Source organism: Euphorbia lathyris, chromosome 1, assembly GCF_963576675.1.
Source record: "Euphorbia lathyris chromosome 1, ddEupLath1.1, whole genome shotgun sequence".
Taxonomy (NCBI): domain Eukaryota; kingdom Viridiplantae; phylum Streptophyta; class Magnoliopsida; order Malpighiales; family Euphorbiaceae; genus Euphorbia; species Euphorbia lathyris.
This window is the reverse complement of record NC_088910.1, coordinates 91,319,469-91,346,369: the sequence shown is the minus strand read 5'-3', so window position 1 is coordinate 91,346,369 and position 26,901 is coordinate 91,319,469. Positions and strand designations below refer to the sequence as shown.

At 35.9% G+C, this 26,901-nt stretch overlaps 1 protein-coding gene across 1 annotated transcript; it reads right to left on the bottom strand.

The window, feature by feature from the left end:
• Nucleotides 1-24,240: 24,240 nt before the first annotated feature.
• LOC136211378 (probable purine permease 4) lies at nt 24,241-25,533 on the bottom strand. The gene has a single exon (XM_066002717.1). It carries the CDS (start codon nt 25,456-25,458, stop codon nt 24,364-24,366), a length of 1,095 nt encoding a protein of 364 aa, XP_065858789.1. The 5' UTR covers nt 25,459-25,533; the 3' UTR covers nt 24,241-24,363.
• Between the last annotated feature and the right edge of the window lie 1,368 nt (nt 25,534-26,901).

Here is a 26,901-nt window from a genome sequence, read left to right as displayed (position 1 = left end):
ACCATGCCCTTGATATAACATACCTTCCAAAGGGAAATGTGGCTGCCAACCAGCTGGCCCAGGACTATATGCAGATGCACCAAGAGGTAAGGGAGACTCTTGAGGATAGAAATCAGAAGTTAAAGGCTAAGGCGGATGAGCACCGCAGGGACCTACAGTTTGAAGTTGGAGATGAGGTCATGGTATATTTGGGCAAGGAGAGGCTCGCCAACACCGCAAGCAGCAAACTTCGGCCTAGGAGGTATGGGCCATATAAAATCACCAAAAAGATCAACGCCAATGCCTATCATATAGCATTGCCAAACTGGCTTGACAAAGTCTCACCAGCGTTCAACATCCGTGACCTTAGCCCATGGAAATCGGATGGTCCTTTAGAGCTCAACAAAAACGAATCAGTGCCGGACGCTTTTAAAGAAGGAGAGAATGATGCGGACATCCGAACTGGCCACACTGATCGCGCGGACTCTAGCGGGTCTTCAAGAATCAAGCTCACAGAGGATGCACCTGGAAGGGCGGATCCCCAAGACATGCGAGCAAGGCGGATCTAGGAGTACGCCAGAAGGCGTATCCACATATGAGCATGGACGGATCGCCAAGATTCCTTCCTCAGGAAGTCGACCAACAGACAGTTTGACATTCCGTACCTGCACCTCTGTACCTGTTGTCTGGGCGCATTACCTATCTTACCCTCTTATTATTAACTGTATTGTAACCCTAGTAGGGGTAGTCCCTGTCCTTTGCTTATCTTTTAGAGGTTGTATTTAAACCCTCATTTTGTAAGGATATGGCAACTTTTATCAATCAAATATCATTTCTCTTTGAGAATTAAGGTTTATACCTTGTTATCGGGATTCACTCCTTCAAGTTAGGCTTGAGAAGAACATTTTTGTTGGTTTACGACTAAAACCTTCATTTCTCGCTTTCAATCCGTATCACTTTTGTTAGTCGTGGTTTTCTAAAAAAAAATCAGTTGCAAATCTCAACACTTGAAGAACTAGGTTGTTCCTTCATTTTTGTCATTTTTCGGTGAAAGTGCTCTCATTTGATTTTATTACTAGTTTATAATTAAAACCTTCACGCTTTTTTCTAATTCCACTCTCTTTTATGTGTATCATGAAACTTGTAGTTTATCTTATCTCATGTGGAGTATCTATTTCTTTCAAATGAAAGTGAGCACAAAACACCTCAAAAGATCGAAACTTATCATATTTGTTGTTTCATAATTATTCGTTTGATTTGTCTACAACAACAGTGGACAATTAGTCATCTTCAATATAAGCATGAAAAATGGAGACAATGAATTCTAATTTTTTAGAATGTCATCAACTAGAATTTTGAAAAATAAGGCATGATTAGAAATGTACCAAACATTATTCATCTTTCAAGTATTTGTTTGTGGGCTTACAATATTATTTTAATTGGCTCTCCTAATTGATATCGATTGCATGAAAAGGATTTTCCATAGGAAATTAGACACCCACTTCCGGCAAATTATTAGAAGCATCCGGTTCTCCATGTCAAATGGAGAACCTTTTATACATATTTTGACACGTGTAATATGAATCCACACATATTATAGGAGGCCCACTATTTTAATTATTATGCTGGGTCACAATACACGTGTCCAAATGTGAATTGGGGGTCCTCCGAGTGACATGGAAGACTCGGTGCTTAATATAAGAACTCCTCACTTTCACGAAATCTATATAAATTAGGGACAATTTTCATAAAAGTCATAAAAGGTTCAATATTTACTATTGAATTATGCTAGTCAATTTTTTTTAACAATATCAAATAAACAATTGATAAAGGCATCTAATCAATTAGACGAGAGAGAACGAGTGGTAGAAAAAACCGAGTCAAATGAGCAACACACTGAAGCAAAGAGAAGATTTTTTATGTGTAAAATACAGCCCACACGCCGTGTGACTCTATTTAAAAGTTCATGATCCTCATTTTGGCAATCCACACGCCGCGTGGACTACCAAAATCAACAACTGTTTTTTGGATTAAAACATGTCGTGTGGACTTTTAAAATGATGTAAAGATCAACCATGCCTCTCACATCGGCTTTCCCCTAATTACAACTTTACCACCCATTATTTACAACTCATGTCCGAAGCTTATTTACAAGCTTGTCACCCATCTACCTCTACCTCTACCTCTACCTCATTTTAGGGTAAATTACACTAAAAGTATCTGAATTATACCTCAATTCACACTTTGGTACCTGGATTACATTTTGTCACAAAAATATACTCCAAATATGGATGACCGGACAATTAAGTGCGTTTCTCCGGTAAGTAACTGGTCAACGACTGTTTGACTACTTTTACATATAAAATTGGGACCATTATACCCTTACTAAACTAAAAAAAGACTCTTAAACCCTTAAATAAATTAAAAATTATATTCTATTAATTTCTTTTAAATTTGTCTCTCTTCCCATCTATTTCTTTCTTTCTGGATCTTTCGCTCTCTCTCTCTCCATTTCATCACTCTCTCTTCCATTTTTCCTCTCATTTTCGCTCTCTAAACCATTGCAGATGCTTCCATTTTTTCTCTCATTTTCTCTCTCTCAAAATCAAAATCCAATTTTTTGTGGATCAAAATCCATCCAATTTAGAAATCAAAACGTCTATCATGTTGATTAAGGAAGCTGTATGTCGAATTTTTGTTTTATCAAAACATCCAGTTTTAGAAATCATACCTGAACTGTATGTTGATTTGTTGGGATGATCTTCATTCATAAAATCTAATTGGTTAGGGATTTGTTCTAATGGCTATAAAAGATTATTCACTGCGTAATTTTTTCCACAGATTATTCACTCCATAAGCATTATGATCTAATTATTTTCTGCAGATTATTTTGCAGAAAGTGATGTTTTTCTCTTTGAGTAACCAACTATATTCTGATTCTTTTGAGAAATTAGAAGCAATGAAGGAGAGATAGATTTAAGGAGAGAGAAACAGATTTGAAGAGAGGTAAAGAGAGAGAAACAAAAGAGAGAGAGAGAGAGGGAGTGAGTCAAATGGAAGTTTTTGAATTGAGGAGAGAGAATGAGAGAGAAACAAGTGAAAGTGGGGAGAGTGGGTGAAACTCTTAAAAATGGTTAAATAAATTGTAAAATTCGAATTGACTGGCTAGTGTCAGTTAAAATTATTAAATTGTCCGGTCATTCATACTTGAGGTATATTTTTGAGACAAAATGTAATTCAGATACCAAAGTGTGAACTAGGATATAGTTCAGGTACCTTTGATGTAATTTACTCCCTCATTTTAACCCCTTAAGCTTTATCTAATTAGTTTATATATTTTGGGCTTTCATGCAACTTCAACTTTAGGTTTAGGGAATAATATAAATTCATCTCTTTTATTTGTAATGTTTAACTTTTATCAATCAAATATCTATTTTCTCTTTGAGAGCTTGTTTAGGGTTCATCCTTTTATCAATGAGATCTTTGATTCCTACGAGTTTTAGCTTGTAAATCTTGGAGTTCACTCCTTCTAGTTTAGCTAGAGAAAAACCTCTTTATTGATTTAAGATTAAAATCATCTCATTTGTCATTAATCCGTATCAAATAAACACATCCTTTCAAAATAGGGATAAATTAACTATTTTATTAAATAATAATTAAAAACATAATTTTCAGGTCATGTGATAATAAATTAATTTTGTTTGAAGAAAAAAATCTGAAAACTTTATTAAGGGTAAATTTCATTAATGGTGTACAACTTTTACCCTATTTTATACTTTGGTGTACAACCTTCAATTTGTCTCACTAATATGTACAAACTTATAGATGACCTCCCACTTTGATATACAGCAGGTAAAAATGACCTGTTTGACTGGTTAAAGAGTCAAAAATTGACTTACTTAATATGAAATTACTTTTTATACCCTTCTTCTTCTTCCTTTCTCCTTCTCTTATTTCCAACTCTACATTTCTCTCTCTAAAACCAACCTCACTCCTCCTCTCAATATCTTTTCCTTTCTCTCTCTAACTCTTGTTTCTAGTTCTGTAAAAAGCTTCAAAAAATACCATTTAAAGTTACATTTACAAATTTAATACATACAGCAGATAAATGAACAGTAGTATACGTTTTTCTGTATTTGACAAAAATGAAAGCAAATTGAAGGAAAATGATGGGCGCAACAAAAAAAAATTCACAGGCACCCAAAGCAAAATTGATGGCGAATCTGGGCCAAATTGACCAGCCTTGGAAATTTTTTTCAATAAAATGGGCACAAATACGTAATACAGATCAATTATAAACATTAATTTGTTTTGGTCCTTAATTGTATCTTTAAAGAAAATGATTGGTTAAGTAATTAAAATTAGATTCAAATTATGAAATAAGATTTTATGTTGTTGTAGGTAGTCACAGAAAACATAGTTCTAGTTTTGAGAGGAGAGATAATAAGTGGAGATTTATGAATAGTGTTGCAGGAGTATCAAATCCTAAGGCTATGGAAAATTCCACTCGAAGTGGTGATAATAATGAAGAGTCTGTAATCTCTAATAATTTAAGGAAACAAAATAAAAAAATTTCCAAGCAGCACTCATCCCGTAAATAATGATTTTTCTCTAACAACTTCAGGAATCATGGCGGTCGTAATTCTTTTGGGATCATATCAGAAAGCCCACCAAATAGAGAGATGAGTGAGAGAGAGTTTAGATAGAGTTTACATATGAACTTTGCTTTTCAATATTATTATGAAAAGCGTTTCTGATATTTCATCAGAATCTTTGGAGTGAGAGAGGTTAGTGAGAGAAAGAAATGGATTGAAGAAGATGAAAAGATAGAGAATAAAGGTAAAGTAATAAGGATATTTTAGACATTTCAATATTAGGGGTCCCATATTTTTAAATGGGAAAGATGAAAAAATGATGACATGGCGCGTTGACTGGTCATTTTAACCTGTCATACACCAAAGTTGGAGGTCACCTATAAGTTCGTACATATTAGTGAGACAAATTGAAGGTTGTACACCAAAGTGTGAAATGAGCTAAAGGTTGTACACCATAGATGAAATTTATCCCTTTATTAATCAGGAACCAAATCCTTTCGGGATTACATGCTCTAAAAATAATGGAATTGAAAAAGAATAGAATGAATTGGCATTGGAATAAGCAGCCCTAGCTAGTGTATGTGCTGCTAAATTCGCTAATCTTGAACAAAAAGAGACCCGAAAACCAGATCGTTGCTTCAACAAATCTTTGCACTCGTCAACTAGGCTTCCGAAGTCCGTGATAATCGTGCGGTGTCCATTAACAAAGTCTGCAAAAAATTTAGAGTCGGTTCTGAAACTGATATTCTCAAACTGCTGATCTATTCCCCACAAAAATACCGTTCCGGAGAGCAAGTGCCTCAACCGTCTTCAGTTCATGTTGTCCCATTGCGTAACCTGATTGACAAGCCACAAATTCGCCATGTTCATCGTGAAAGACAACTTCCCAACCATGTCCTCCACTCTTTCTGAAGATTGTGGCACCCACATTATAGGCCAATCGGCCTTGTGTCGGTTTTTGCCACCTCTCAACCGTGTCGTTTCTTAGAATTTCTTTTCCAATCGACGTCCTTACTACAGCCACCTGCTGCCCAATTTTAGCCGTATATTCCTTTACTACTAGGACTGTCCCCCTGCTATAACTAGCCATCCCAACCTCCTACACTCATGATGTCTCACCTACTGCCATTAGAGACATGCTAGTAATCGGACCAGTTAGCTCAATCACCCTTATCCCCTCTGTCCCTATCTCGTCTAAAAATCTAGGAGCCCCACCATTAATACCAGAGTCCATGTTCTTGGCAACGCCCCTACCCAGAAAAGAAGTAGCATTACCCTTATTTCTATTAACCAGCAGTTCATGATCATGGACACTAATATGATCTCCTGCATCTACATCACACACCAATGGGCCAACAAACGTCGGACCAGATATCATAGTAGTCGAGTTCCAACTGATAGGTCAGTAGCTATGATTACTCTCTTCTGCTGTAACTACCAGCTTTTGACTAGCTCAAGGCCTTGCGTGACAGCCATGTCGGGCATAAGGATCCGATCATTCTATAGTTTTTCGTTGTGCTGACCCCATATGACCCATAATACATATGCCATCTTGCAAACCCAATCATGTGGATTCTTTGTGCATATTTGTAAAAAAAATACTCACCAAATTCAGCTGTATCATCCTAGGGAAGGATTAAATTTGCCTTTTGCCAACATTCAGCAACAAAGTGGCATTGCATAAATAGGTGCCAATTATGTTCGATCTCCTTCCCACAAGTGACACATATCAATGACACGTCCATACCTCTCGAGTGTAGTTTGATTCTGGTCGGCAAACAATTTGTGATTGTCTTCCATATGAAAATTTTGATTTTTGGGGGTATGTTCAGCTTCCAAACAACACACCATCCTTTGAATGCAGCAGTGTCCCAAGACTGGGCTTCAAGAGCCTTGTATCCTGATTTCGATGAATAAATTCCATCCTTCGTATGTTGCCACATCATCCGATCCTCCACTTCCCTTTGGGGTAAAATCATGCTTTTTATTACCACCGCAACTTCTGTTTTGAAACCCTTATTTATTAGTATGCCATTCCATCATTTTTCTCCTACAATGAAAAAATCTGAGACTTTATCACTAACATCATAGAAATCAATACTCGGAAGAGGAGTGAACTTTTTTTTTTCTCTGTCAAGCCACAAATCTTTCCATACATGCACACTATTTCCATTGTCAATCCTCCATCTCAAGCCCAAGCGTAGGACATCACGTGAACTCCAAATGCTCCTCCAAACGAAACTAGGCTTAGTGCCCAATTTAGAGGAAATAAAGCTATCATGATGAAAATATCTAGCTTTGAACATACGGCTTACTAAAGCATTTGAATTATTAATGAAGTTCCTGTTGGGGTTTTATGTCCTATAGATAATTGTTTTATGATATAAACATGTTAAATGAATTGTTCTTTTATATCGTTTGTTTTAAGAAGATGTAGCTTATTTTAACTATATAAAGTCATTCATCTTTTAAGAACTAAATAAGTCAAATAAAAGAAAATCCCAAAGTTTATTTAAAGTGATTATAAAGTGTTCATACAAGCATGAAGTGAGACCAAACCTTATAATAAACTAATAAACTTAAAACCATCCCAAGTTAAGTAATATGTTTATATAGAGATTGACATAATACTGTTGAGACTTACATGTAATAATGTCTTCTGTTATGAACAAAGAGCTAATCTCACAAGCTTCAGATATGGAGGTATCTAGACAGTTACATGGATCCGGTGAAGGAGTTCATTAGGATTGGGGACCCGACTTGAGATAACATGATGGATGGATTTATCATATGTCACATGTTTATCAAATTGGTATTAGAAGGTATAAGTAATCCTCAGGCTCAAAGGAATATTAATTAGTGATTATGGATTATGGAGTGTGATACTTTGACTTTGTTCAAACACGGTCCATAATAGGGAGGATCCTGGGGTCTGTGCGGGAAGGCGTTGGGTATTACACAGAGTAATTACAGAATAGTTAATATTGGATTGAGCATTCATCAGTCCTGATAAATGAGAGATATATCCATGATCGCTTGTGGAGACTTAACTCTAAATTCTTGTAAGGTGATAGATTAAGAGTCAAAATGGAGATTTCATTTAATCTATCTATTTAGAGTTAACTCTACTTGAACATGTAAAATGAACGTCTCGTTATATGTGACTTGACACTATCCATAGTCATAAGATTCGTTCAAGGATATAGCTGGTGAAGGATCAAATTATACTGGACCTAATACGGAAAGTTCAACGATGGAATCAACCTGTCTTCTTATGGCTCTGGGGGAATGTGTACAGTTCTGCTATTCACAGTCTATGCACTCATTCCGATATACAAAAGGTTGAATGTAATTTTGGAAATTAATTCAATAAATGTATATGGCTAGTAGCAATAAGAACCTAATGAGTCACATGAATGGAGAATTAAAATTGTTTAATTATGGGGGGCCGAATTTTGTATATATGTATATAGGTATATATATTATTTTAGTTAATTTATTTAGATAATTATAATTGGATTATAATTGTGGTTAAATTAATTATAGGATAAATAAGTTAGGAAATTTAATTTGATTACATCTCTAACTAATAATATATAATATCCTATCTAAAATAAATAAATATATATATTATAGATAATTAATTTATTTAGATAATTATAATTAGATTATAATTATGGTTAAATTAATTATAGGATAAAATTAGTTAGGTGATTTAATTTAATTATATCCCTAATTATTATCATATCACAAATAAATAATATAAATATTATTTGTATTATATTGAGATATAATTATAGATAATATTAATATTAACTAAAAAAGAGTGCTATTTAGAACAATCCACCAGTAGAAACCCTAAATAAGAGTGCTATTTGGAATATGACTCTAATTAAGTATTTTAATTCAATCTAACTACGGATTGGAATTAAGAGAACATATCCCTCCTATTGGAATTTCGGCCAAGACACTATTCCTAGGGTAGGAATTTTGGCCAACTTAGTATTGAGGAAGAAATTACTCCGCTCGTCTCTATTCAATTAATTCCTATCTCTATTTTCTCTTTCCTTGATCTTGTGTTGATTTGTTAGAGGCAATCTTTCTTGATTGTTATTCTTCGGTTGAGATTCTAATCGTTTATTGTTTTTATTTGTACTCGTGAAACTCGGGATTAAGAGTTGTGGGCACTTCGTTTGCAACTGTAGATAGATCGTCAATTAAGATATTTCATTCTGCCCCTTTGTATATGAAATAACATTTAACGGATCTTGGTTAAGGGAAATAGGTTAAAAAAATTATATTTCTGATGTGCCTGTGTTTGACTATTTTCCTTCAGTTCCAACCCTGCTTACCCAATAATGACAGATTGAAAGAGTGAAGATGTCTGTACCCGAGGCCTCCACTATGCTTAGGCCCACATAAGCAATTCCAATCGAACCAATGAATCCTTCTTCTACATTCACCCTTCATACCCCATCAAAACGAATTCATCATCCTTTGTAGTTCCTCACACAGGGACCAAGGCGATAAAAATGCACTCATACGGTAAGTGGGAAGTGCATGAGCCACCGATTTTAATAAAACATCTTTTCCTGCACTAGATAGAAATTTGGCTCCCAGGAGTTAAAATGTTTTCTCAATCGATCTTTCAAAAAGATAAAAATTTCCTTTTTAGACTTTCCTACTAAAGATGGTACCCCAGATATCGACATGTGTCTAAAGGCTTAGTTACCTCTAATAATGCTTGAATGTCCCTTTTTACCTCATGTTTTACATTCGAACTAGAAAAAATTCTCGACTTTTGTAGATTGATAGCCTGACCCGAGGCAGATTCGTACCTTCGCATGATCAAGAACTACTTTGCTCTCCTCGACTGTTGCTTTGAAAAAGAGAAAAGAATCATCAGTAAATAGTAAATGTGTAATAAAAGGGGCTTTCTAATGAATTCTGCATCCTGTGAGTAATCTGTCCCTCTCAGATCGGTAAAGTAATTTGGAGAAAACTTCAGTACATAGGATAAATAGATATGGTGGCAGAGGATCTCCCTATCTCAGCCACCGACCAAGATTGAAAGGACCAAACAGCTCTCCATTTATTGCAATTGAGTACGAAACAGTAGTCACACAAAGCATCATCCAAGAGACCCATTGATAATGAAAGCCCATTCTATTCAACACTACCTTGAGAAAGCCCCAATCCACTCTGTCATATGCCTTATTGATGTTGATGTGATGATAAATTATTAGTGTCCCATGAAAAAGGAAAAGTTAAATTACATGTGACCAAAATGTTATTAGATAAAATGAAGAAATGGAATAGGAAAAGCATAGTTAATTCTCCTTTTTAATGTTTGATTTTATAATTTAATTGAGAAATGAAAATTAAATTCTCTTAATTATAGAAACTCAGTAATTCATTCTTTCATAAAAAACAGTCTAGATTAATTAGTATATATCTAGTTTTAAATGTGGAAGATTTGGATTTGAACTCATCATTTAAAAATAAATAAATAATAATTCATTTTTGCGAATCAAATCTCATTCCCATATAATATCAATGATTTGGTAACCGCAATCCATAATTAGTAATATAAAATCCACAATTATTTGTTACTATGTATATGATCGAATCTAAATCAACTTTCAAGAGATACAAAAGAAGATTCATAATTTGCTCCACAAATACCGGCTCATTCAGTATAACACTCGCAATAATGGGGTCATCAATGATGTTCCTAAATGATTTTTTTGGTCAAATTTCTGCTTGTAAAAGAAGAGATTCATCCTAAAAGGAAAGGTAAGAAAAAAAAAGATGAAAATTTCTAAAGAGAATGATTCTAGAAAAATGAGAGAAAGATGTAAATAGAACATTCTCTCTTCCACTTTTTACTTTTTATAGGTAAATAAGAGTTGGCCAGTCTCCTTTTGGTTGTCCAGCCATCAATAAGATGTGTGCAAGTATTTATATATAATTCTCTCTATATTCACTCTATATTTGTCTCATTAACAATTAAATTCTACATCCACGAAGATAAAAAAAAGACCATAAGTCAATTTATTCATCTGAAATATAAAGTTTAATTACTTCAATTACGACAGTGATAACAAGTATTTATCTATAAAACCATTTTGTTGCTAATTAATTGTTATCTAAAATAGGATAAAAAGAACAAATCTCATTTTATTTATTCCCTTGGAATGTGAAATTTAATTTCTCCATCAACACAGTCATTAATTGTTCATGAAAGTGTTTTGTTTCCATGAGTCCAAGTACTCATTCAACCTAAATATAGCATACTGTTCTATTTATAGGGTGTTAGATGTAAATCTGGTAATCGGCTAAAATGCCATAGCTCAGTGATGCGCCTCGCGGTGCAAGGCTCACCAAGGGATAAGTGTACCCCAGCGTTATCAAGTAATAAAATCTGGACAAGTCCAGGTATCAAATCCACAAGATTTATTCCTGCAAGTATCGAGCTACTTGGTCTCAGGTGTTATCTAGGCTATGGGGGGTTTTGAGTTGGTTTTGATTAAGTTAATCTACTCCTAGTTGAATTACTCTACTCATAGCTAAGTTATTCTACGCCTAATTAAGTTATTCTACTCCTAATTAAGTTAAACTACTCCTAGGTGATCTTTCACTAATGCAATTACCTGAAGGAACATGGGATGAATGATAATAATGAAGATAGATTATTAGGTCAATTGATTAAAAACCTAATCTAAGTCACTTGTATTCAAGGCGATTAACCCTACTTACCCTTCTGAAGTCCCTAGTGCGTGATTCCCTTGTAAGGCCGAAACTAGGTCTAAGGCTCAGCAATTTGGGCTTAATCAACTAAGAGGTCGTCAATCTCCTAGGCTCTGAATAGGTCAGATTCAGCTCACAATATGTGCCAACTAGATTTTTGGGCTTTTGAATGAGTTAAACTAATTAAATAAAGCGTAAGACAAAGATTAAACAAATAAATCATTGAACAAAACAAGAGCTAAATATTATTAAAGATGAAGAACATTGTCACGGGGATACAATTAGCCTAGGATTCATAAACTGTATCAAGGGATAAAAACATAATTAGATGAAAGAGATGAGAAAATCCCTTTCAGGGAACTTGTCTACCTTGTAGCCGGCTTCCTAGGACTTAAGGACGGACCTTGAATAATCCTCGGTGAATGGAGCTTCGAAGGTGCTTCAATGGAGGTTGAAGGAGATGGAGGAGGTGGAGAGGATTCTTCAAGGGTGAAGGCTAAGGTAAATTACAATAAATGAAAGATGTTTATTTTACAATTGAGAAATCCTATTTATAGACGCGGTTCGGGCCCTCTTTCTGACCTAATTCGTTTCCTTTTGTAGGTGGAAAGACGTGGGGTCGACCGTGGCATCATGGGACCGGGAATCGATCTTTTGACTGATTCCCACAAGGCAGCTCACCGAGCTGGGCGAGCCGGCTCGGCGAGCTGGCCTTTGCAGGCCAGCTCGACGTGAGCTGGCCCCTTAAGGGCCTGCTCGATGGGCTGGCAGTGCCAGCTCATCGATCTGGCCCCAAAAAGGCCATTTCGACGAGCGGGAATGCCTAGAACGCCTTGCGTGACTGCTGGATGTCCCGAAACGCAACTTTCACCCGAACTCGTTCATATTTTAACCTGCACATGCACGTAAACTCCAAATAACATTAGTTCCGAGGCTAAATTGACCCGCCAATCGCTCATTTTGAGTAAACACTCCGTTTGGTGCGACTTTTGGCGGATCAATTAGCTATAAAAGGTAATGGAAATTTAACGTACATGCTAATTTGGCCATATTTGCCTAAAATAATCAGAAAACGAGCCTAAACAACGAAAAGTAAATTGAACATATACAATTTCTAACTAACTCACACAAAAGCATATAAATGCGAGAATTGCTCGCTTATTCATAAAATAACGCTAAAAATCATCCTAAAACCGTACCCAAAAATAGGGGTTTTTGACCCCTATCACTCAGCCTACAAATAATTTTAACATCTGAGTGGCGAGTGTCAACTGTAAGAAGGATAGTCTCTGTTTTTATCAAAATTGTATTCTCATGATTCCAGGTGTGGAATCAGGGACGCATTCCATTGTGATTTTGGAACTCTTCTCCCACTGGTCCACATGCTTGGTGGTTAGTGCATCTTAACTCAGTTTGATCTAGAGGATCTCTTGGCGAAACGTGTCCTTACTTCCTTTGAGGACACATGTATAACTCTTTATATTTTCATGATATCAAATGTCCCCCCCCCCCCCCCCCCCCCCCCGTTCTCGAAGTTCTATTAGGCTAAAGAATCAAAAGTTGATGCAGGTCCGATAATAACTGAAGTAGAAGCAAATTCCTATTAATCACCAGGAATGATATCATTTGCCCATGTAGTATATGATTCTTTCTCCAATGTAAGTGAGATGTCTATGTGCACTTTTTGAAAATTGACGACACTGCACAGAGCATGCAATTTTTTTTGTAGGCATTCCTTCCACCATTACTATTTTTCCATGGTCGTGATGCCACACGTTTGCCGACACCCTACCTATGAGTAGATAGGTTAATGAATTTTAGGGTTTTCACGGAGCATCATTTTTTGTGGTAACTATTGAATGCGATGTTTCATCATCATATCATGTAGACTATATAAAAGGGAAACAAGTTGAACCATTTTCATCATCTTGAGATTTTTTCCAAATCTCGTTTTTCAGTAAGTTCATTTCTCTCTCCTCTCTTCTTTTGTTGTATGGAAGTGTTAAGAAGGAAGAATTCTTGTCCTACAAAAAACTTTATCTTTATTGAACAAACTTCCTCCAGTGATTCTGAGATCATGGCCCCAAAAAAGCAAACTCAGAAGAAACAAGATCCCCCCCCTTAAGTGCTAAAGGAAAAGGCAAAAAGGTAGCTCCTCCTAGAAAAACCCAGAAATTACAAGGGAATACCTCCACTTGTAAGAAAAAAACATCCCAAAGCTTGGGAGAAAGGTTCAAAACTAATTGGAGAGCAGCTGGTGGAACTGACCATGAGTTCCTAAAGCTCCAAGGGATGGAACTGCATCTGCCTAGTCTTCAAAAGCACATTGGTTCTTTTGAACATTTAATGAGAGTCTTGGTCATGCTGATGCAATGGGGCATGGGGGTTCCACTTCCAACTCCCATCATTGATGTTTTAGATGAGTTCCATATGTGTTTTATCCATCCGTCACCCAATATCTAGTTGGAATTCTTCGACTTGAATAAAAATTTGCACAAGTTTAGGCCTGATGTTGACTCTGGTGATCTTTCGAAGATTTTGGAAACCGACGAGAAAAAGCTCAATGATGTCTGTTACTAAACTATGGGTACCCAAAGGTTGGCATGCTTATCTAGAAAGACAGATAACATGAATGACTTTAAACTAACGTGGTTATGATTGGGAGCGAAAGAAGGTTCTCTAAATAGCCTATATCTAGAGGCGTTCCCTTTCAACTGTAGCAGGAACCCTGACCTTAGCTACAATAAAACCTCAAAGAGGGATAAAGCCCTCACTCTAAAGGAAGAATAAGCGTTAAGAGAGATTTTAGCCTTTCCTGAATTTTGGCATAAGATAGACATGATGCATTTGATAAATGATGGGTTCTTTGTGTCGTATACGATGATTTTATAAGAATCTTTTTATCAAGAGAGGACCATTATTACCGAGGTGCCTATGAACTCAACTATAGGCGGAACATCGACTACCCGTGTTGTCAACTTCGGAGTCCCAAATGTCAAGGTTCCCATAGCTTTAACCAAAGCTGGAACATCATCTATCAATGCTGAAGGTTCCCTTATTTCTACAAATAAAGTTCTTGATATTGAAGCCAGTGAGGAAACTAGTTGCTTGGTTGAAGAAAGTACTCGAGCCTTAGAAGAGAACCCCATAATTGAGCTAGAATGCCAATGTGAGGGAGATTTTACGAGGGTTTGAAGATTAGGATAAAAAAGCTTCCAACTTACCTCAGCATCTCTGAAGGTCCATATGTTTTAAGTTATAGGGGCTTAAACTACCCGTATTTCTCCTCTAGATGTCTCTATTGAGAATCCACTATAAATCACTATGTTGTTCTCTGTTCATCAAGTTCCCAGACTGCCCAAGGTGAGAAACAAAAAAATCCAACCAAAAACTATGAAGATGGTCGTCACTTACTTTAAGAGTCGGGGCCCTAAAGAAAAAAAAGAAAATGTAGTAGTGGATTTGGAGGATCCCAACGCTCAACCAAACAAGTCAAAGGCCACCGTTGCTAAAAAAATCTAAGTCTTTGATGGTGAAGATGACTAGAGCTTTTGGGCTTAACAGCCCAAGAGATTTCTCTCTTTAAGAAGAATGATACATTGAAGGTATGCGATCTTCATGAGCATTCCTTTAGTTCTCTATCATGCTACCTAGTCTGATTTGCTACTTTTTTTTAGTTCTGGGAGCTTTAGTGTGATACAAATGTCACTCTCCAGACCCCATTATAGCTCATTATTTGGGGCGACTCTTAATGGTGTCTCGGGAGCAGGCACACTTTGATAGGTTGTCCCTTTAGAAAATGACTGATATGGCATTGAATCGCGCTGTTAGGGCGCATTCCTCTATTCCACTTTTTTGGAGTTCTAGTTTGTTGAACTTTTTTATTCGCAGGGGTTTGCTTTTAACCTGAAAGTTTTCCATCAACTTCTCAATGCCACCTACTGTTGGTATAACCAAAAAATAGGTTGGAGTATGAGCACAACCATATGAATATAGTTAAGATACAACTAATGAACTAACAATCTTAACAAATGCATCACTATGAAAAAAATGACAGGAATTGTGATTTTAGCGGGATAGCTTTGTACATAACCGACACATTAACGCTAGCTAGGTAGACGAATTTTTGGCATGCCATTCCCACATGTGTGAGATGTATCTAAAATAATTTGTTTTTTTTCTATTATTCTATATAAGTATTGTCTTTATGTTAAATATGTGGCAATGACGTGTCGTAATTTCACTTATTTAGTCACGAGGTATCAGTTAGGGGATGAGGTTGTGAATGTCATAAGTGCATATGCGCCACAAATAGGATTAGATGTCTCTATAAGACAAGATTTTTGGGAGGACTTGGAGGAAGTGGTGCAACAGGTTCCTAGGGATGAAAAGATGGTGCTGGATGGGGATCTCAATGGACACGTGGGTTCTAGGCGAGATGGGTTTGAGAGTGTTCATGGAGGGTATGGTTTTGGAGATAAAAATGAAGCTGGAAATAATATTTTGGAATTCGCATCAACTTATGATTTTAGTATCATGAACACATGGTTTATGAAAAGAACATCCCACTTAGTGACTTATCGGAGTGGCGGTAATGCGAGCCAAATTGACTTCTTCCTAGTAAGTAGTGCTTGGAGAAAGAGTTATATTGATTGTAAGGTGATCCCTGGTGAGAGTACGACAACCCAACATAGAGTAGTGGTGCTTGATTTTCGAAGTAGGAGATGTAAAAGAAAACGAACACCACAAGTGGAGACTAAGATTAAGTGGTGGAAACTGTAAGGGGAGAATCAACAAAAATTTATGGATCTAGATATAGATTCGATATGGACTAAGATGGAGCATAGTATAAGGGAAGTATCAAAGGAAGTTCTAAGGGAATCTAAAGGTAGCATGCCACCGGGTAAGGACATATTTTGGTGGACAGAAGAAGTATGACAAGTAGTTAAGAGTAAGCGAGAATCCTATAAAATATTAGGGAAATGCAGGAGTGATGAGAACTACGAAAAGTACAAAGAGGGTAAAAGGGAAGTAAAGAAGGTCATACGAGAGGCTAGAGCAAAGGTGAATCGAGATATATATAAAAGGTTGGATACGAAGGAAGGGAGACATATATAGAATTGCTCGGATGAGAGATAGGAAGACGTGAGATCTTGGAAAAGTTAAATGTGTGAAGGATGTGTACTAGTTGGAGATAAGGATATCAAGGAACAATGGAGGTCCTATTTTGATGACTTGTTTAATGGAGATCGCGGGCAAGAGGTTGGAGATATAAGTATCTCTCATGATATGATAAATCGTGACTGCATGCGGAGAATTCAAAAGGGTGAAGTCAAAATGGCATTAAATAAGATGATATTGAAGAAAGCAGTAGGACCTGATGGCATCCTTATTGAGATTTGGAGATTTTTAGGAGAGAGGGGAATCGAATGGTTGACAACGTTCTTTAACAAAATTTGGAGAAACAATAAGATGTCATCAGAATGGAGGAAAAGTATCCTAATCCCTTTGTATAAGAACAAAGACGATGTCCAAGATTGTGCCAACTATCGAGGAATCAAATTAATGAGTCACACTATGAAACTTTGGTAGCAAGTGATCGAACAAAGGCTAAGGAGGACGATGAAGATCTCGAAAAACCAGTTTGGGTTTATGTCGGGAAGATCAACTATGGAAGCCATCCACCTAATGAGACAATTAATGGAGCAATATCGAAATAAGAAGAAAGATTTGCATATGGTTTTCATTGACTTGGAGAAGGCATATGATAAGGTGCCAAGCGAAGTACTTTGGTGGGCCTTAATAAGGAAAGACATTTCGCGGAAATATATTGACATCATAAAGGACATGTATGAGGGAGCATGCACGAGTGTACATGCCAGTGTTGGGAAGACTGAAGAGTTCCCTATTACTATTGGAGTGCATCAAGGTTCCGCACTAAGCCCATTTCTTTTTGCCATCGTTATGGATGAACTAACGAGTTCACTTCAAGATGGTATACCATGGTGCATGTTATTTGCAGATGATATTATGTTGGTTGATGAGACGAAAGAAGGTGTGGAGAGGAAGTTTGAACTATGGAGACAAACTTTAGAATCTAGAGGCTTTAAGTTGAGCCGAAGTAAGACATAATATCTGGAGTGTAAGTTTAGCGATGATAGGAGTAGGGAGGCAGGGACAATCACCCTAGATGGGAGAGTTTTTCAGGCCTCGGATTGCTTTCGGTACTTAGGATCTGTTATCCAAACGGATGGAGAAGTAGATGGAGATATTGCCCATAGGATTAAATCTGGTTGGGTGAAGTGGAAGAGTGCTACAGGTTTCCTTTGTGACCCTGGCATGCCTAATAGATTGAAGGGAGAATTCTACCGCACGGCAATCAGACCAGCATTGTTATATGGTACGGAGTGTTGGGCAGTGAAACACTGTCACATTCATAAGATGTCGGTGGAGGAGATGCGTATGTTGAGATGGATGTGTGGTCATACGAGAAAGGATCGGGTGAGTAATGAAATAATTAGGACAAAAGTAGGGGTTACATCTATTGAGAATAAAATGAGGAAAAACCGACTAAGGTGGTTTGGCCATATAAGACGAAGAGCGCTTGATGCGCCAGTTAGGAGGACTGAAGAGTGTCAAAGGGATGTAGTGGTGAGAGGTAGGGGAAGACTAAGCAAACTTGGAGGAGGGTGATCGAGAGTGATATGAGTTTATTAGGGATTGAAGAGAATATGATAGTGAGTGGGGGCGAGAATTTGTGTCGCTGACACGACTTGATTGCGCGGTTTTATATGATGGTTAATGTTAGCCGATCCCGGATCATTTTGGGAATAAAACTTTGTTGTTGCATTAGTTAGATATGCAACCATCTCGTCATGCTATCCTTTGGTGATATTTTTCACGGATTGCAATGATTTTGTTGATGAAAATATCTTTAAGCTTTTACTAATAGAAATTAGAGTTCACTAACTTGGATAAACTTAATGACTGTTCAGCCATATATATCCCTCTTTTATTTGTAATGACAGGCAGCTCATTTAAAGTTATGATAAAATGACAAAAACAAGGTTATATATATTTTAATTAATAAGTTGGATTTGCTGTATAAGTCAAACTTTGTAATTTGTATAATATTTAAGATCCCACCACCACTAACAGTAGTCCCAACAGCAACCTCTGTACTTCATTAATTTCACTTTCATAAAGATAATTAAAAGATTAGATGAACATTCTTAGTGATGCAAATTCCATATTGATGCCTAACTGTTAAATAATTAATTAATTATATCATTAGTGTTGATTGTATTAAATAATTGGTAGATCTAACACAAATAATTAAAGAAAAACTTAAAAGGCAAACCTACTTTTATTGTTATCAACGACAAATTCAATGATTTAATATAATTTATTTTTTAATTTGGTTTTCTTAACTATAATTAATACCAAATTGATAGGGGAAAAAGTGAGTTAAGCAAAGGTTAATTATAATCTTGCAACTTACAATCAGAATTATTTGATTTATATTTAGTGGGAGTAGTAATAAATCCCATGTCTCCAATAAGAAATTGATTTCATGAAAATAAGCAAGAAAAAGAGGTAAGCACAATAATTATAGGTATCTTTCTAATCATGCTTCCTTTTCTATTATCTTCTTAATCACTTCCTATCAATCATAAGAAATTATTTATTTCTTCCTTTTATTAAAGCTTATTTGCTGGACATGACTAATCTTTCACTGTACTTTGATAGGGTTTTTAAATTTAATTATAAGTTCAAAGTTCAAATTGTGCTAGCAAGAGTGTTGTAATAGACTCTAATTTTTTAATTAGTAGTTCAAATCCTTGATGTGGAAAGAGAAGTTAGACTATTTAATAATTTGAAAAACCTAAAAGCTTGAAACCTAAATCCCTTAATTAACTATTGATTTTAATTTCAAAAAAAATAGATAGTTAACCACACAGTTGAAAAACTTCAATATACGATCTATACAGTCGTATAATATGATAAACAATACTAATATCGAAAGTATCTCTACTTAATCCAATGTATCTCTACTTTTTAGAAATTATGAGTACATTAGCCATATCTATTATTTTTCTCATTTTATTACCCGTCTAAATATTTATATTTCATGATTCCATTAACACTAAATACTTGCGATCAAGTATTGAGATGATCAGATGAAACCTTTCGGGAAGGTCTGTCCTTTGTCGAGAATGATCTTCTGTGTACACTTCGAGATTAAATCAGTGACCAAGAGTATGAAGAGAGATAAAGCATTTAGAGAGAGAGAGAGAGAGTTGGAACCCTTTACTTGGAGGCCTTGGAGCAATATTTCTAGGTAAGGGATATATGGAAAGGACTAGAGTGCCCTTGGATCCGACCCATCTGTTAAGGGTGGATATGGCCCTTCTTGCCCCGTTTCGAGACGGTGGGTGAATGGGTGCACAATCTCATACTTAGACCTCTTGTGGGCTTGTGCCTAATCTATTTGGTCTCGTTTACCACATCAACAATTCCTCCCCCTTTCAGGTGCCATAGCGAGGGTGTAATATTAGATGCGAAATCGAGATGTCCTGATTTAGAAAGGTGGCAAGAAGTGTGTGGGAGCCTATATAGACTCAGTTGGTGTCAGAATGTATGGGACAAGTGACAAGATATGCGTGGGCAGCCATAATTTGTGCGTTTAGAGTTTTTGAGGAGTGCTTGTTGGAATCCCCCAAACATTATAGTTATAATAATGAGGATGCTAGAGAAGATCATTAGATGAAGCTTCTCAATGGTCAAGTGTCTTCTGAAGGTAGAAACGACTAGTTTCCCCATTTAGCATTCCGACAGAGAAACCAAAAGTTCTAGAGAAGAACAAATGATGTTTCTTCACAACAGACTCTTTATGGATTCAAACGACTAGTTTGAATCTCTGACTATATAAACAAAGCTCAAGACCAAATTCAAAGAGAGCAATTCAAGCATATACGAGATATACTATAAAAAGCAAAAAATAGAGCAAAGTGTAAAACACAAATCAAGTTCATATGTATGTAATCGTTAGAGAGAGATTATTTCAAATACATTTCTTATTTGAAGAAATTGTAATCTTTCGATTGTAATCAGTAGTGATTTGTTGCTTCGGTTATAAGCAACAAAGAGTGAATTAGTTGAGTGTTGAGTGAAGAAAGGTACTTCATTCAAACTTCGACTATTCTGTAAAGGTATTTTCTCTACCTCTGAAAGAGATCGATAGTGGATTAAATCTCAGAAGAATGTATTCTAAGGATGGACGTAGGCAAGAGGTCGAACCAGTATAAATCTGCTGAGTATTTCTTTCCATGCTTTTGTCTTTACTCCTACTGAATTATTTTATGCTCCGGACATTATCTCATACACTATGAACACTCGTTAAGATGTGCATGCATTATATATCTTCAGATCCTCTAATAAAAGAGTCATCCTCTGAAAAGCTTAGTAGATTGAAATTTCCTCTAATATCGAAATTTTCCTTTGTGGTTTATTGACTTGAGTAAAGTTTTTAAAGGTATAAATTACTCAATAGTTCTATTCACGCTCCTTTAGAAATAACTTCTCCTTATTAGGGACCAACAATTTTCTCCATCCATTCCTTTCCATTTGGAGTTTTTGTAAGTGAGAACATGTCCGGAGAGGCTACTGGTAGTCCATTGTCATATATTATATGGTTGAGGGTTGAGTAAGAGCTCTTATTTGGGCTGGTTCTTCGTTTAGAGGAATTCCCACAACTTCTTAATGTTCTCCTCGATCAACTTCTAGGCATCTATCATCTGTGTCTAGATTCCACATATTGAGCTTGAGTAACTTGGAAACTCTATAGAGTTTCAATTAATTCCATGATAGGGTTAGTTGCTTATTTGTCCATCAAATCCTGGATGAAAATGATACTTATCAAGGTTTTTGTTTATCGACATGCTTTCGTTTTCTTTGAGTTCTCTTATTTAGTGTTTACCGTCTCCTTTATAGAAGTAGGTCATGGAGGGAGTTTCATTTTTTTTTATTTCTGTTGTAATAAAGGACATGTAGTGTTTCAGTCCACACTCATCGAAACAAATGATGATGTATTGAGATTATTCAATGAAGCCTCCTAAAGCGGTTGGACCTGTGTCAGGAATGGTCCCTTATGTACACTCCGACGACCAAGAGTATGAGGAGAGATAAAATATTTAGAGAGAGTGTGTATGTGAGTTCTGGAACCCCTTATTATGAGACCTTAGAGTTTTATTTATAGACAACATATATAAACAAATGATTATAGTGTCACTGGTTTCGACCCATCTGTTCGGAGTGGATATGGAACTTATTATCCCGTTTGGGGATGATGATGGATGAACGAGTGCAGAGGCTCATAGTTGGTCCTCTTGTGGGTCTAGGCTTTATATGTTTGGGCTCATTTGGTATATCAACTTGTATCAAATTTTACATCCCTATGACATAAGTCTCTAAATTTTACATCCCTACGTTTGAACCGCATTACCCCGTTTAGTTTAGTTTTCATTTGGAAAATGTTTAATTTACATCCATATGGCATAAGCCTGTAAATTAACTCATTTCAAATTTAGTCACATAACACCACATATTCATAACTTCTCTTTGACTCTACTCTTGAGCCGTAATTCTTTATCATCAAGGAACATTACATGACATACCACATGCTCCAAAGGAGTAGATTTAAGTAACATCCCAATCTGTGACAAATTTGAGCCTTCAATATTTCCCCATTACCACATCATTCTAAACAAAAAAACTTTTCCTCATTCCCTCGACAAAGATCAAAATCCTCATTTTCTTTAGGCATACAAGTGAAATCACATCTAATAAGCATTTTCTCAAAAATATAATGTGCATGCTTTCCAACACGAGCTTCCCAATCTTACCACACAAAATTAATCACTCCATTATCCTCGTCTACTAAAACTTCTTCATCCTTATTCATACAATGATCCAATTTCTCATTTACAATCTCATTACCTATAAACTCAAAATGAAAATTTAAAGCATCATCAATAATACCAACATCGAATTCCTTATTATCATTTTCCATACCCATTCCTTAAACATATGAAATTGAAAAATTAGGGCTTACCTTTTGAGAACGTAATCAATGAAAAATTGGTCATGAATCTTTTGGAGAAATAATTGAATCTTCTTCACATGATGAGAGGAATCCATATGCGTTCCTCCATTTCTATGCTTCAAGATTTGTTGGTACCTTTCCTTCTTCTTTAACTTTTGTTCAAACCCTTCCCACAATTTGTAATCGTACTCCATTAATATTTTTCTATTTGAATGGAATCAATTCCTTGAAGAGATCTCTTCTTAGGAGAGGATCAAAGATCCAATACCAAATGATGTAGAAGGAGTTGAGAAAAAGACCGTGAAAGTTTTAATCTTAAACCACCAAAGAAAAATTACAAACTAAATTTAAATGATTGAAACCTCTTAATTTTGGTTGAAGTACCCTAATTCTCAAAGAGAAAAAAACTGAATTTGATTTAATAATATGATAAAATTTGGCTACACCTTGATGCATTTATACCCCTCTAACTCTACATGGTAAAATTACCTCAAATCCCTAACTAGTTAAAGACAATGGCATATAAATTAGAAAAGTTAAAAACTTCAAAGATGGAAAGGAATAACACTTAGAAACTATAGAAGTGCAAATATAAAAGTTAAAACTTTATATCTTAGCTTTTCATAACAACTTGAATCACATCAATTTGATGTCGTGTGAAATGAGTTATGCCTAAAATACAAAAGAGTGTTGAATTGAAAAATTCTCTAAAATAATCTGTTTTGGCTCCTATTAACTCGGCAAGTCAAGTGTTTGACACGATGAGTCAAAGCATATTTTGGCACTTTTTACTTGCTTTCGATAGCCCTTTCCAATGCTTGACTTTGCTTTTCTCTTGACTTATGGCTCCCTATGGTCCGTTTTCCTTTTCCTCGTCAACTTGATTCCCTCGTCACGAAATCTTTATTCAAATATGTATATATCACCACAATTTTCAAGGAAGTTATTGTAGTTATAACATGTCAGTATTGTTCATGATGACGAAAATACCCACAATCATTGTTCACCAACATTATTTAAGATGCTAAAGTTACTCTTGGCTAACTTATTTATAACTCGATACTCTCTAGACATGATAAGGACATCAATTTCTTAAGTGAGTATCGTGCATCCTTAAAAGGAGAGATTTTACTATACGCTCGATAAATGGATAACGTGGTGCGTCAGACCAATAGGTTGATGTCACGTAATATCTCAACCAATGAAATATTAACACTATGTAATTAATTAATTATATATACAATTCTAGACTTTAAAATATAAACTTTAGAAAATGAATCATAAACCCTAAATTATAAACCTTAAACCCTAAAATATATAACGTGACATTAAATTATTGGTTCGATACACGAAGAACGTGCATCAAGTGTAAAATAAAATTTGTCTCTTGAAATATATTATCCTTTCTCCACACACTATTCTCCAACCATTGTCTTTCTCTCTCATGTGTTAAATACTTCTTTATGAATAGAATAATATTCTCTCAATCTTTTTTAACCTTCTTGTAAAATTCCAAATATTTATGCAACTTTTCCTACAAAGCAAAAGAAGTTTGTATCTCTATAGATTTTGATTCTAGTTTTGTACCAAAGCCTTTAATTTGTACAATTTTATAGTTGCCTACAACATTTTCAAATAAAATCATATTGTAAGATCATTCCAAATTTTGTTGGTTAACTTACAACTCAAATTGCAAAGTGAATCACCATGTTTTACTTGTATTTATCTTGCTATCTATCTATTTGGTTTTGTATTTATCCCTATTATTTATTAGAACCCTTATATATATATATATATTGAAGAAAAGGCATATAATGCTCAATTGATTGGAAATCATGTTGATCCAAAATCTATAAAAATATATATCAGTATATAAAAGGCAATGAAAAGAAATAAAAAGGAGACTCAAAAAAGAAAAAAGCAGTGTTTTAACCATCAGATGTTGTCGGCTGGTACAACATGAACAATCTCCATCCCTAGATTTTTATTCTGGTTTAGTTTCTCTTTCTCATATTTGATGTTAAGGTGCATACCATATACATATGAAGAAAATCCCCAACCACAAAGCAAAGTTGAAACCACTTTCACACCACCAAACTCTTCTCCATACACCAAAACTCCTCCCAACACATTCATACCCAAAAGTGCAGTCATACATATTCCTCCTGTAAGTGAAGATGTCAAAAAAACTAACCCTGCTGTTCCCATGAAGCACAATTGCCATGTTACAACATTCCCAATTAAAACCACCCAATAGAACTTTTCTCCTTTATCAAACACCACCTTACTCTCCCTCTTCATCTCCGAGAATCCGCGGTCACAGGCCATTCCAACGGTGGCAAGGACGGTGGCTGCAAATTCCATCAGTAGCTGCATTTCCATTACCATTTCATAACATTTAACATTCTTGTATATCTTCTCCATTATAGGTAAGTATAGGGCAAACAGCAACCCGGCTCCTAAAGTGGAGAAGAACCCTATGAAATATTTTGTTTTGGTTAGACCATGAGGACTGTTATGGCTTGAACTCAAGGCTAGTAGAAGTGAGCTTAGACTCAAAAGGATTACACAATTGAGGTTTTGAAAAGTGATTTTTTGCTTGACAATTATGACAGAGAGAATGAGATTGAATACGAGTTGGGATGATAGAAGAAGAGATGAAGTTGAAACTGGGAGATAAGAATTCCCCCATGAAAAAAGAAGATTGTTTAGACCTAACATAAGACCTACCAAGATTGATAAGATTAAAATTTTAGGAGTGAAGCCATGGAAGGGGGGTCTATCAGTGGATTTGAAGAGATGGTAAGGAAGATAAATGGGGAAGAAAAGAAGAGGAAAACCAGCAGATTGAACCCATGTTGAAACCCATCTACTTGAACCTTTGTGGATGAAATAAAACTTGGATAACAGACTAGATGAAACTGAACCAACAAAGAGAAAAAAGTAGTTGATCACTAAAAGAAACAATCTTCTACTTGTGTACTTGGCCTTTTGTTCTTGATCTTCAATTTGGGGAACTGAATTGCTCATGTTGTTGTGGGGAGGGAGTGAGAGAGTGGAAATTGGTATTTAGAAGATTGTGAAGGTACAAACAAATCCATTAAATTGTGAAATAATGATCTTGAAGATGTCGTTTTTAGGCTTCGGTGTCCTTAATTTTAATTATGAATTTTAGAATCTGACATCTTTAAATTATGTGCAATAATCTTGTCGGTCCTATCAGACATACGAACATACAATAGTTACCAATGTTAGTGCCTTCAAAATAAAACTTCCTCAGGTATGGAATCTATAAATGATCTTCAGGAGTACTATGCAATCTTGCCATAAGGTAAAAAAGAAAAGTTATAGCATTATTTCAACTTCTTATTATATGATAATTAAATTGTGAAATCTACATGGTAAAGATAATAATGAACATTAGGAAAATCATTAATATATCATACCCATGTTGAGAGGATATGATCACTTGATGAAGGGATAAGAAGAGGCGCAAAAGGAACTGCATTATTTCATAATTTGATTGTTTCTTGAATATATAATATTGACTTTGGTAAGATATTGGTTTACAAACAGGGAAAGTGCAAATCAAGAGGTGTAGCTCTTTCTTCCCATTCTTTCAACTTCTTAGTTATAATTTCCTTTTCCTAGCTCTTAGCTTCAATTCAAGTCCTTAATAGCTCATTTTCAAGTTCTTTTTCATTTGATTTAGCATTCCTAAGTCTAAAGTTTTTATTTCCTTGGTTACAATTGTTGGGCTTATAGAGACTAATATATATAGGCCCAACTGAAGCGATGGGCCCAACTGCAGCGATCCAACTACGGTTGAAAGAGATAGGAAGGCTGGAAAGTTGTATCTCTCACAAGCTGAGTATATCAAGAAGGTCTTGATTAGATTCGGCATGCAAGATGCCAAGCCAGCTACGGTTCCTTTGGGTAGCCATTTCAAGCTATCTAAACATGACTCACCCAAGAGCAGAGAAGAGCGAGTCCAGATGGAGAGAACTCCATATGCCTCAGCAATTGGCAGCTTGATGTATGCAATGGTGTGCACAAGGCCGGATATTGCACATGCTGTGGGAGTTGTTAGTCATTTCATGGGAGACCCTGGTAAGAAGCATTGGGAAGCAGTAAAGTGGATTTTGAGATACCTGAAGGGAACCACTGAACAGGCCCTATGTTTTGAGGGCAAGAAAGTTATGTTGACAGGATATGTGGATGCAGATTTGGCATCTAGTGACCTTGACAAGAGAAGAAGTACAACCGGATATGTCTTCACATTGGGTGGTACTGCTGTCTCTTGGGCTTCAAAGCTGCAGAAGGTGGTGGCTTTGTCTACTGCAGAAGCTGAGTACGTTGCAGTGACTGAGGCTAGTAAGGAGATGGTATGGTTGCAGAATTTCTTGCGTGAGTTGGGAAAGGAGCAGAAGGATCCTATTCTGTACAGCGACAGTCAGAGTGCCATTCATTTGG